General features: G+C 34.8%; 1 protein-coding gene across 50 annotated transcripts in view; it reads left to right on the top strand.

Annotated features, from left to right (window-relative positions):
* LOC424473 (hornerin-like) overlaps positions 1–13,174 on the top strand; it is a 76,525-nt gene that overhangs the window by 17,811 nt on the left and 45,540 nt on the right. For all 50 annotated transcript variants that reach the window (XM_046944970.1, XM_046944972.1, XM_046944973.1 and 47 more), the window contains exons 2-11: positions 2,032–2,125; positions 2,222–2,310; positions 4,555–4,722; positions 6,933–7,128; positions 9,538–9,674; positions 9,921–10,012; positions 10,316–10,424; positions 11,111–11,137; positions 11,494–11,532; positions 12,367–12,411. In XM_046944970.1, the coding sequence (XP_046800926.1) occupies positions 6,933–7,128; positions 9,538–9,674; positions 9,921–10,012; positions 10,316–10,424; positions 11,111–11,137; positions 11,494–11,532; positions 12,367–12,411 (645 nt within the window). In that variant the 5' untranslated portion in view covers positions 2,032–2,125; positions 2,222–2,310; positions 4,555–4,722. The remainder of the gene's footprint in view (positions 1–2,031; positions 2,126–2,221; positions 2,311–4,554; positions 4,723–6,932; positions 7,129–9,537; positions 9,675–9,920; positions 10,013–10,315; positions 10,425–11,110; positions 11,138–11,493; positions 11,533–12,366; positions 12,412–13,174) is intronic.

The following is a 13,174-nucleotide window of genomic DNA, read 5'->3' as shown; positions in this document are numbered from 1 at the left end:
AGAAGGAGCTCTGAGAGTTACGTCATTACTGTTTGAAAGGTGTGTTCAAAGACGAATAGAATGCAAGTGTTAATATTTAATACTAGAAACCTGTACAAAATCAAATAATTTATTAATCAAATCCTGGAAATATATATTGTTAACTGGCTTTGCTTGGGAAGCTGATATTATCAGAAACCATGTAAGCCCATCATATCTTCCCTCTTGCCTCTGCTTCCTTTATGCATTCATGTTCAAGTAATTGTGCACACATTATTAGGTGAAATTAGAAAGCTTCTCTGCCTACAGGAAAGTATACATGTATCTTTGATGTCTGCTTTTTGGCTTCTATAAATTGTGAACCTTAGACCTCCAAAGCTAAAATCATATTCTCTTACTAAAGGGCATCCTGTACTGGTTGGGCATAAAGATAAATAATAAACTTCCTGGTGGGTTACAGTGTTGTGTAGAAGTAGATCCTAGGGTTCTACGTCAATTTGGAAATCCAAAAGAACGTCTGCTATTGCAACAATCTCCCTCTTAGCCTAAGAGTGAGTTACATGATTATCAATACCAAATCTGTGCCATGTCTGGTCATGTAGTTGTGCAAATGTCATGGTTACAAGTTATGGATGTACAATGCTTTTTTTGTCAAGTAACCCAAAACTCACTTAGCCTAAACAGTCAAAACTTGTTGATGAATGTGCATTATCAAAATAAGATTATACCAACCTGTGTTTTGCACCATATAGCTATGGTATTTTTGACCCAGTACTGTTGGATTGCAAAGCTCTCTAAAGCTAATCATCACCAAATCCTAGCTGCTCACTCGTGAAAGGGCAATACATGCATATGCTATGCATATATGCTATGTATATGTACAGTGCATTAACAGCAGATGTCTCCCATTAAATGCTTTTCTTCGATCTGAATATAGAGTCTGGTAAGTCACAAATGGTACTTACTGTCGTTTATGTGAAGTGTTGCCTAATGCAAACCTATGCTTGCAGCTACACCCAAAGACTCACCTTAAAAGTACATAGGGACAGTACCATTTGGTAGCTTGCACAACACAAGATAAGATGATGCAATGTTCATATGTCGTTGCTGTTGTATTTGCTGTTCACATCAGGTGTTTCTCCTGGGAAACACATATGCGTATGCCATCAGTAAGCCAGTCTTTCTCACCCTCATTCTGTTGTGTCAAAAAATAAAAATAAAATCAGTAGAAGGGGTTTGTTTGACTCCATTTCTATTCTTTTGTAGTCAAGTGAAACTTATTTTTAGTCACTAATTCTGCCAGTGACATCATCTAACCAAGAATTTCAGGGTGTAGGCCATTATTGTTACTTACAGTGTACCAGACTTATATTAATGTTGGTAGGTTTTAAGTCAGACCAGAAAAGTGCTAACATGAGCAAAGGCAATAAATTAAAGAGAACAAGAAATTGAAAGTTTTTAATATGTGAGAAATAGCAGTTTTCATATTTTTTTCTGGAAAGTATGAATTACTGTTTTGCTAAATTATCAGTTACAAATTTATCGAGTACATTTAATGTATTTCCTTAGGAGCAGTACGGAGTTCTACTGTATTATGTGTTGATGTATGTTTAAGAAGGGGATAACTGCAATATAGGAAGTTTAATGATTACCTATAAACAAAAAATGTGGGAATATTTAGAGACCTTGGAAGCAGGCTATGAAGAGTGGCAAGGAAGAAATACTGTTTGTAAATAAAATGTAAATAAATATGTCTTCACATACATTATGATATAATTCACATAGCTTAGTAAGAAGGCTCAACAGTAAATTTACATCACAAACATGCATTTCTAAACTTCAGTTGAATACTTTCCAGTTATTGAAAATGTGTTGGAGGATTGCAACTCAGATAACATTGTCTTAATAGCATAAATACTGTACAAACCATTTGCATTTTAATTGGACATGTGTGGTAGTTTCATTTAAATTGCAGAAATTCCCTTTTGAAATTTTTCTTTTTTGCTCGAAGTAAGCATTAGGAAAGCAAACTTTTTTTTTTAATGTTTATAGGAATTTTTCTTGACCTTCCCTTTCTGAGTGAGAAGAGAACAAAGAAAAGTTCTGGAAGATCTTTGGAGAGCATCTGGCATCTCAGAGGAGGAAAGTATGTTTGGTAGTTTTTCTTTTTTTCTTTGTTAGAATTATGGAGAATAACATGTGGGGGTTTCTCTCCCTTCTTGCTTATTTTATTCTTTTGTAGAGTCAGTTCAGAGTTCTCCATGAAAGATGACTTGTTATAATCTCACATCTTCATATCCATAGACCTGACCTTTAGCAACATGATATATGGTAAGTGATTAATATGTTGCTTGACTTCCACAGTTGATAGAGCCTTACTCTTGGCACAGTGCATACTTGTAATCTTACAAATCACAGTATAGAGTTTGCACTATTTATAGGCGTTTCCTCTTGAAAAATTTTGGAGTAATTACTTGCTGCCAGGCTTTATCTGCTAGCACACCTGAGGTATATAAGCAAACAGATTCTCAGTTCTGCTGCAAAGTCCAATATGCAGTGATTAATCAATACTGCATACTGGAAATACCAAAGCAATTCAATGAGGATACCAGACCCTGATGAAAATAACCCTTACATCTTTTTACCTTGTTATTTGTATACCTATGTTGACTATAGATGAAATTTTGTAACTCCTTCTAGCATTTCTGGCTGCAATTTGTTTTGCCAGATCAGAAGTAATCTTTGGTGTGCACACTGCTGAGAGCATGCTGGAGATTGTTATCTTCATTTCATCAGTAAGGGGACAGCTGGGAGGTCCTGATGTCAGTGAAGAAAAGGAAAAAAGCTGCTTAGTCTAATTTGGTGTAAACAGCTTTTAGGAGAAACAAGACATTGGTCGTTTTTGCATATATCAAGGAGGTAACGCTTGCCTGAGTGAGTTGATGGCTTCCCTTTTGTCCATCATGTATCATTTAAAATTTTCACAGATTGTCTGGCAGGGATCCTGTTCCTCCCAGTTTGCTGGACTCTGACCCCTCTCCCCTGTTGATCAACTTGTTTGAAAAATGAATTGACACACCCTTGGTGTCATGAGTTTAATGTCATTTTAAAGAAGGGAAATGCATTTGAAACACCAGGGAAGTCCACATGCATATAGCACAGAGTTGACCTGCAGTTTCACTGTAGCTTCAGTATATAGAAAACTATGCAATCACAGTTTCACCAGAGCAGGGAAACCAACACTATTTCAGTCGGCAGGTAGTTTATTAACTCAAAAGTTTCCTTTCAAGTATGGGGACCTGAGAAAGACTTTATTGTCAGTTTTGGAGTACAGGTAAGTTATTACTGAATGAGTGTCCCATGTTTGATGCAGTGGAAATACTGCTTTTTGAAATAAATCACATACATTAATGTTGTATAGGGCCTGCAAGACCAAGTTTACAACAGTCACATTGTAAACTAATGGTCTGAGGTTTTACCAGCTTACACAATACAGTATTTTGTTAGTGCTATAGCCAACATAAGCATACTACTTGTCTTATCTGTGCCTCTTCATAATGTTATCAAGATTGCAGCAAGTCATTGTTTGGCGTTTATAAATCTGCCTGACAAGCCCAGTGTTCATTGAGTACTCAGTCCTGTGCATAGCTACAAGGAGTAATAGTTCTGGTGGCTCTGGTCACCCATCAGTATCTGGCTGGTGGTGAAGGCATTGCAATCTTTCTGCTGATGTTTAGTCTTTGTAGAGAACCAAGTGTTTCATACGAGAAGGGTCTTGCATATAAGATCCCAACTCTTTATTTGTCTCTAGTTCTATCAGCTGACATTTCTTTGTTGTGTCAGTTGTTTGACTGTGTTGATAGTGTGCTGTTGTATTTGTGGTGTGTAGCATGCATGCATTTTCATTACTAATATCGGTAAGTTTTGTGGTATGGTAAGGAGAGGAAGATTATGATCTCTTCCTCAGTGTACAGTAGTAGATAGAAAGTAGTGTCTTTCATACTGAAATAATATAAATAAAATACTTCTCAGTAATTAAAGGTGATTAACAGAAGAATACAGTTAAATATGCTGATTTTTAAAAATAGTGTCCTTCAAATGCCATCAGCATTTTGAATTATAAATGTATTTTAAATGCACAAACATGAAGAAATTGAAGAATTTTCATGTGAACAGCTTTAGGTCAAGAGACACAAGATAAAAACAGCCTCATTTACTATTTGCTATGAGAAAATGCTTGGCAGCACTACAATGAATTGAATTTTTCCATGTCTTTTACAATGAAAAAAAGGAGTGAAAATATGAAAAGCTAGCAGCAGGATGCTCTGAGGTCAAATTAAATAGACTTCTATAGAATATTTTACTCAAACTACTCATGAAATATTAGTAAGGCTTTTGTATAGCACAATTTTGCAGATTTTAATCAACATATTAGTTGAGGCTGCCAGCCTTCATAAGCCTTACCTGTCCCTAATGCCTAGTTAAAGGTCAGAGGGGGCATGATTCATCCATGAGGTGTGTTGTCATCACCCCATCTGGGCAGGAGTGTCCTACCTGCAGTGTCCTAATTTCCAGTCAGAGGCATGATTGGCTACACCGGCTCCCCACCTTGCCAGGGATTGGCCAAGCCTGTCACCTCCTCTCTCTCATCTTGCTGAGCACCTGTGCTCCTGGGCTGCATCTCATCCACACTGACCCTTGAGGGACTGGAGGATACCCACACATCAGCGCTTGATTGATAAGGTGTGTTGCTGGGGATGTGGTAGACAGGGTGCACACTAACTGGTCGGATTTATTCTCAGGGGCTAAAGGCTACGGCTTACCAGGAATGTTTAGGAGGAGAAAAGAAAGGAAAAAATACTCATAAAGAGTCAGTTGGAAAGGGCATATGGGACCAAGTCTTGAACTGTTGGCAGTATAGACTTGTCAGGACTGTTGTATTTTTCAAATTACACAAAAAGAATTTATCATATTAGTGAAATCCTCTGTGTTTAAAGGCTTTTAAAACAACTTTTTTTCAGTGCAGAAGGTTGCCCAAGGCAAAACCACCAAAGTGTCTCTTCCCAGGTCCACTAGATTTTGAATGCAGTAGCAAACTAAATACCACTCAGGGATTTAATTGTTGACCTGAAGTCATAATAGACTAAATGAAGAAGAGGATTCTTAAGGTAACATCTCAAAAGCTGCAGAGATGAGAGTCATACAGGCATATGGGAAGATGAAATTGTATCTGTGATTTAAAAAAAAGAATTAAAATTTTTCCATGATATGAAGGCAACTCAGATAAGAATATTCAGCTGGAATTGACCATGTATACCTGGAAGAACCAGGTTTTTTTTCTCCTTAAGTTAGTTAGAATTGAGAAAATATTTTTTTTCCTAGAATTCTATGCTTTTATTTAATAAATAATTACCATCAGATTTTTTTTTTTTAAGAATTTTTCCTCTTTAAAAACTGTAAATTTATGTTGGAAGATAAAATATCTTCACTGCATAGGTACTGGAATTCAAGTTAGGACTTAGAATTTTGTAAAATGCTAACACCTCTTCCTCATCTTATTCTCAGTTCCAAAAGATGATATGATGAAACTTTTAGGGTAGCCCTCTAATTCTTTACACAGCCAGTTAATGAAAAGAGAAGACAACTCGGCCATTTTTCATTTGCTTTTGTTTCTGGCTGTATTCTTACCAGAAAAAGGAGAAGGAAGAGGTTTCAGAGGAGTTTTCTTTCAGGGCAGATTGCAGCTCCAGATTTTTCCAATCCCAGCTGAACAAGCACTAAGAACTCTCTGCTTTGAAGTAGAACATCTAATTAAAAACAGATTTTTTCCATCTTAAGCATGAGTCAGAGAAAGATTTCAACAACACATACTCTAGTTCATATTAAATCACTGTTTACCACATCTATTAATATAATAGCACCTACATACTGTATTTAAAAATTAATTAGAGGTGGACTATGTTAAAATAGTCACAAGAAATTGGACAGCCGCACCCAGCAGACTGTGATACCAAGACAAAATGCTTACAGGGATCCTATTTAAATGATATTTTCATGAGAAGTTAGGGAGGGATATTCTCCATCTGCTTTAAAGACATGATAACCAGCATATATAACTTTCCTGATTGCTGCACTTATTGACTGTGACACCATGCAAACCTTTATCATCTTCTTGTAGGAAATCTTTTAAAACTTCAGTCTGTTGATTCACAGGCTTTTTAAAAATTAAGTTCACTTCAGAGGTGCAAAAATAAATATTTGTTATAAAGATTTCCCCCACACTCTTCCCGGTTATTCTGTTCTTTGTTTTAGTTAGCTCATACAAAACCAAACAATCTTATGTGTTCATGCACAGGTAGGAGTTACAAATTGGATACATCTCATACATTGTTTGAAATGCTTCCAAAGAACTGTAAGGTCTTATGTTAAACCCTTCAGGAAGCATTTATTTTGGAAAACTGAGAGCTCTCCACGGCATTTAACAGTAGATTTCTTGGCTGTTGTTTGAAGTGGGAGTAAACAAAGCAATCAAAAGAGAGCTTGTTAGTCATGGTTATCTCTACAAAAAACAGTTTGAGAGAGCAAGACCTAGATAGATCTTCTATAAAGATCTGGGCTAAATCTGCCAGCTCAACAATGTGGAAGTTTGTGTAAATCTTTTTTGAGTCACAAGCCATTATGCAGTTATGGATTGCTGCCATGTGACCAGAGAATTTAAGCTTCAGTTAATAATTCAGTGTTTTAAAATGAAAGCACTCATTCATTTATTGCACTGTTTTGTCAATGTATATATGTATTTTATTTTAATTTATTTTCTTCAAAATATATGAATGCAACGAAAGCCAAACTTTCTAGGTTTCTTCTGCTTCTTACTTTGAAGAAAGGCAGATATTTGTTAGCTATGGCAACTACTAAAATGCAGCTGCTATAAACTGTTTCCTTCTTTTCTACAGATGAGGAGACACTTCAGCTTAGTTTTTTTGTTCTGTGGGATATTTTTGCCCAGAATCTTTGGTTTTCCACGTGCAAATACTTCAATCGATTGTGATTCTCTGTTACCAAACTATGAAAGTGAACCACAGACATCTCCACCACCATATATTATTGCTGTATCTTTTGATAGCTTTGAACCAGGAAATGAAATCCAAGGTAAAATAATCTGAATGACCTAAAATCTTTATTTGTGTCTTCTAGAACTACCAATTTTAACCAAGATTGCCCCATTTAACTCTTGATGTATCTAATTATTTTTTTTATTTCAATCTTATTCATCTGTATTTGAGATGTTCCTTTTTTTTTAATTTTTCATATCTATATATGTTTTCACATTCAGATCTATATAATTAAACTGTATTCTCAGTTTATTTTTTTTCCCTCTCTATAACTATATTTTAACTTCATGCTGTAAGTTTTGTGACAGAAGTAAAATCCTATGAGACAGCTGGTCAAACTGGACTAATAATTAGTTCCTCTCTAACATCCTGTTTGGGTATTTGCTGTTGTATCAGCTCTGTGCAATGCAAAGAGGTCCTAGGGATGACAGTCATGCCTACAACCTACAAGAAAATAAAAATTCAGGATACTGTCTATGAAAACTCAAGAGTGAAATGCTTTGAGTCATGCTTGTAAGAGCCGCATCCCAGATTTTATCAAGTTGCAGGAGGTGGGGCTATTTTGGCTTTTTATCTTCCTAATCCTGAGTTACTGTCTGGATGGAGCACCTTGACAGCCTTATTTCTTCACACTGTGCTGCCATCTCATGGTGCTGTCATGCTTTAGTGACGTGAGAGTGCTTCTTTAATCATTTGGTAGAACAAACACAGAAGCAAAAGTGAGTTATGATGTGTCACATTTCCATTGTTGTATCTCAGTAGCTCAAAGTAAGCACTGTTCATATCAGTTATTCTACAGGGCTTCTGTTTTATCTGACCCCTGTAGCACAGGTATGTTTCCATAGCAAATGATAGCTAGGGAGAGGAATGCAGATGCACTAGAGTCCTGTTATAACTTTCATTCTTGGAAAAACACATTTGAATAACTCCTTTAAGAATAGGATTGCTGTTTGATTATTAAGAGCTCTTTTTAGAAGACTGTTGCTAACAGAATGGTGGATGGGTTTTAAATGCATTCAGACTGTTCTGTGAGGTTATACAAGATTTATTTTGACTTAGATACTAAATCCCAAATGCTACTAGTCTTGATGTGTTTTTAGCCTTTTTTGTCTAACCACACTTTAGCACCACATAATTAAGTTTTTTACTCGGAGGGTGGTAACGCACTGGAACAGGTTGCCCAGAGAGGTTGTGGATGCCCCAACCCTGGAGGCATTCAAAGCTAGGCTGGATGTAGCTCTGGGCAGCCTGGTCTAGTGTGAACCCTGCCCACAGCAGGAGGGTTGAAACTGGATGATCCTTAAGGTCCTTTTCAACCCGGGCCACTCTATGATTCTATTGTATTAAATTGTAAGCATCCTGTACTTATTTTCAGTAGACTGCCCTTCCAATGAGTGTATTGCTTCTATTGCATCTATGGCAGACCGTATGGCAAAACTTACAGTTGCATCTGTGCTGCCTTTAAAGTGTTCGATGCCATCCTGCCTGTGCAGTGTTAGGACTGAAGCTGATGGCAAATTAAAAGGCTAATTATGTGGGTGTTTTGAAATGTGAAATTGTTTAGATATGAATGATCCCTGCCTTGGCTGTCATTCCCAGTTTATCTATTCTTATCTATTGACACTAATTTTTAAGGAGTACCACACATCTACATCGCAGAAAGGATCGCTCTGATTTTATTTGTGAAAGTACCTCATACTGGCATTACCAGAGCACATTTACAATAGATCATAGCAATTCTGGTATTGCTTCTTAAAACTTAGTTTCAGTTTGGATACTCATAATACGAAACTGCTCTTTTCCACATTTCTATATTTTCCATTTGAGTTCCTACAGCAGTAAATTTTGAGTAAAATTGAGTATAATTATTTATTTTTTCATTTTAATCTAAGAGAGACAAATTGTTTAGTTTTTATTTTTTTCAGTTGTAACACATCAAAAAAGAAGGTTCTGCAATTCAAACTAGGCTAACAGTAGTCTTTTTCTTTGAAAAAGACATAGAAAGAAATGCAATTTTCTTAATCAATTTTGACTTTTTGTGGGCCTAATTAGGCAGAAAATAAATAACATTCTGGTCATCAGGACCATCATGCAATATTCTGGTACACAGGGGAGCAAATGAAATTAATAAGTTCTCGTCATTTAGTAGAGAAGGATTAATTTTAAAAAAATGTCAGTAATTTGTCCCATTACTTTCTAACACACTTAGTTATACTCAAATGCTTCTTCAAACTTCTTTCTTTCCCTTTGTTGTCAGTCTTGACAATCAATGAGAACTGTAATAAGTCTTAATTTTTTTAAGAATTGTGAAAGATTTTATCTTTTAAAAAGAAGTTAACTTCTGTACATTCAGTCATGTTCTAGAGGGGGGAAATTAAATGTTAAACATTTAAGTGGTTTTAATAATGTATGAAATTTAAATTTCTCAAAACGTCTGTTATCACAGTGACCATAGAAGCCCTCAAAGATGTTGGGTTTAAAGAATTTAATCTACAAGCTCGAGAAACAGGAGGAGATGTTCCTGTTGGTACTTTTAAAATTACAGATCCAAACACAAAAGGCTTGGAATGTCATAACATCACGGTACGTGTTCACTCTTGGCAAAAGAAGTTTTAATGACAAAAGATAATTTCATCAACAGAGTTGAAAAGTGTAGATTTTCTCAAGAACGACACGTGAAAACTTAATATAAGAACTACCTGACAATCCTTAGAAGGACATCAGCAATACCTGATGTAGTAAAGACAGTAACACAAGTAACTGTAGATAAACAAGTACATAAAAATCACTTTTGTGTCTTATATATTTATAATGTCTTTTTAATTGCAGAATTCAGCAGTAAGTCATGCAAATTCAGATCTCAAGCAGAAAATTACAACAACATGGATTGCTCCAAATGATGTTAGAGATCTTCAATTCATGTAAATAATATTTCTTTTTCTTTGTGTTTAAAATTTATTTCTATGTGACATTTAGACTTTTTATTATTAGACGTTTAGGATTTATGCTGTTGTTTCTGACATCTTTGTTGTGTCACAGCCATTTTTGTTCCATAGTCTGTCATAAGTGTTCTGGAAAATTATTCCATTATTTTCAAACTTCTCCTCCATGGCCCTCAGAATTGACATAAAGTAGGTCATCTTGACTGAAAGAAGTGTTTATTGGTATTTTATTCTGAAGGTTTCTTGTTAAAAGATAAATAAATTGTTTTATTTCCTTTGCAGTGCAACTGTTGTTCAAGATCTAGGGAAATTTTGGGTTGGAATTGAAAGCAAAACTCTCACATCTACACATTCTAAGTCAGTTAATGGGACAGGAAAAAGTAAAAGAAAGGTAAGTTTTGAGTTCATTGGCATACTAGAAATTTCTACAGTCGGTTAAAATATCTCTGACTTGTTGCAAGATATGCATTTGGTGTCATGTATTCATTAAGATAACCATAATCATCAGATGTTCTCAGTGCTTTTAATTGCCTAATCCTCTTCCTAAATTGACCAAAAAAAAAAAAAAATTAAAATGAATAGTTCTATCCGCCATAGAACTATATCTATGCTATCTAGTATATATATCTATAGTAATCTAGTTATCAAAATAATACACGGCACAGAAAAAAAAAAAAAGTGATAAAAAAGACTCTGCTTTTCTTTTGGTGTGCACATTACTGCTACCTCAGTTCCTGGAGCTACAGTCATAAGTAAATATACTTATAAATTTATTCACTCATTTATTTATTATGGACCAGAAATTGTTTATATTAAGTATCTTAAATAAGATAAGCAGTTTAAGTAAACAAAATACTTTCAAATCTGTAATGTTGGTCTTGACTGGAGCAGCCCTCATTTATGTCAGCTTGTGATTTAACTCTGGGTAAGCACTTCTCCTACTGTCTTTTGCCTCACCAAATATTCTTCTTAGGTAAAAGATAATAATCTTTTTTTTTTCCTTAACTTGGAATAATTTGTAACTGTTTCCTCTTTTTTCCTTTTTTTTCCCTCCCTCCCCCCCCCCCCCCCCCCCAGCTTATGATAGAAATTGAATGCAGCAAGGTAAGAACAAATTATTTACAATTTCACAGGTTTCAGTTACCACATTGTTAGGATTCCTGTCTTGCTGGTCCAGTTATTTCATAGTTCTAGCACAAAGGTTTTATCATAGAATCCAAATTATTTTCCTAGAGAGAACTTTATTAATGCTTACATTTTTGCATTTAATTTTGAAGATATTTTAGTGAGATAATGTTAAATATCAAATGAGATTATTATAACAGGTAAGGTATTATAAGCAATCAAGAACTGACTTTTTACTCAGTCCACAAATATGAATACAGTTTATTTTCTTCTTAGATATAACTTGGTGTTTATAAAAGAGTCAAACAGTAACTTGAACCTGTAATTTCTTACAGCGTGGAGGGACATACACAAGACAAGGTGGATGTGTTGTGGTAAGTATTATTTTTGTAAAGATAACAATTTACTGATAATTGTAAAAAAAAGTGTATGTGTGTATATATATTCACATACACACACACATATATATAAGTGTATGTATGTGTGTGTATATATATATATACATACACTTATATACACAGTGTGTGTGTGTGTATATATATATATATATATATACAGAAACCTAGACAAAAGCTGCTTGTCATCACATCTTTATTCTCTTGTGGTTCAATTTATTTTTGTCCTGTCTATCTTTATAGTTGCACTACTTCTTTGTTTATGGATCTTTTTAATATTGTTTATTTTAATGACTCTAAAACGTTATATTCTTCAAATCATCATATAGATATATACAACCTATTTGATTTTTTCCTTGAAAACTGTCATTCAGCTCAGTGAAAAAACCTCTGTCACTTCTCTCTCTCCTCTCAGAAAGCATGCCCTGCATTTCATAGTGTCTAATGATTATGTAGTCATATCACTAAAAAATTTTCATTTGAATGTTGCATAATTTGACACTAATGATCTTACCAGCTTAGACCTGCTTCTCTATGGTATATGGTATATGAGGGCAGATTAAAAGAGAGGTGATGTGGGAGTGTTCTATGGCAAGCAGAAGAATTATGTTGATCTATACTAATTGAACCAGTTTATACATTGGCTTTAAAGATCTCTGAAATAATTTTAATAGTATTGGAGGAATGAAGTCACAGTAAAGAACTAGTTTGTGTTTTCTCCTTTTTCCCATAAGCTAGATCTTTCTTTCCTGAAAGTAATTTTTATGAAAATCAATTTTCTTGAATGCAATTAGCATTTTGATTTCTTTACAGGTTCAACCTTCTGGTTCCTCTCAGAGCAGCTATTCTAGTGGTCAGGTAAGGATTGTAATTTCCAACACTTGTACCTTCGGTAACCTTGAACAAATAAAGTTGAAAACACTACTGAGGTGATATAATGTCCCTGCTAGTTAACAGAAGGCCAAAGTTGTTGTTCCAGTAAAATATATTTGGACTGGACTAGGCTACGCTGTCAAACTCAATAGCTTGCTGACAGCATTTTGACCTGTAAGCTGTTTCACCACCTCTGATTTCAAGCATTAACGAAGCATTAACCTGACTCATTGGAGAAAGAAAAATTTCTTCCATATTTCTAGAGGATTCCTACCTGCGTGAATGCATGTTCATCCAAACACAAACTTTGTTTTGTAATTTTAGAGACGTCTGCTGTAATGAAAATGTATTCATTATTACTTGATTTGTTGGGCGTTTTTCTAATTTCGTATTTTCGTAATCAGAATAAAAGGAACAATTGTACTTCCACTGTCTTCTCTACAATTTGCAAAATTGCTCAGAACTTTTAGAGATATTCATGCATATATTAAAATGCCAGTATAATGTCTACATCACTTGTTTCATGGCTTTATATTTGCAGCTGAATGTTTGGGGATTTCATTGCCGTTAGCCTTTTAAAACTTCTGAAATAAATATATCTGTATTCTTGCTAATCACTTTAACTTTTTCAGTCAGATAAATGCATAGTCAGATTAGAATGACTGTGTTTTTAGTTAATAATCTGCATGACCATTACATGCCTGTTTGTACTGTCAAATGCCTTCTGACGTGTCTTTAAATTTCTTGA

This window comes from Gallus gallus, chromosome 8, assembly GCF_016699485.2.
Source record: "Gallus gallus isolate bGalGal1 chromosome 8, bGalGal1.mat.broiler.GRCg7b, whole genome shotgun sequence".
NCBI lineage: Eukaryota > Metazoa > Chordata > Aves > Galliformes > Phasianidae > Gallus > Gallus gallus.
The sequence above is the reverse complement of the archived record's forward strand: the minus strand, read 5'-3'. Positions and strand labels throughout refer to the sequence as shown.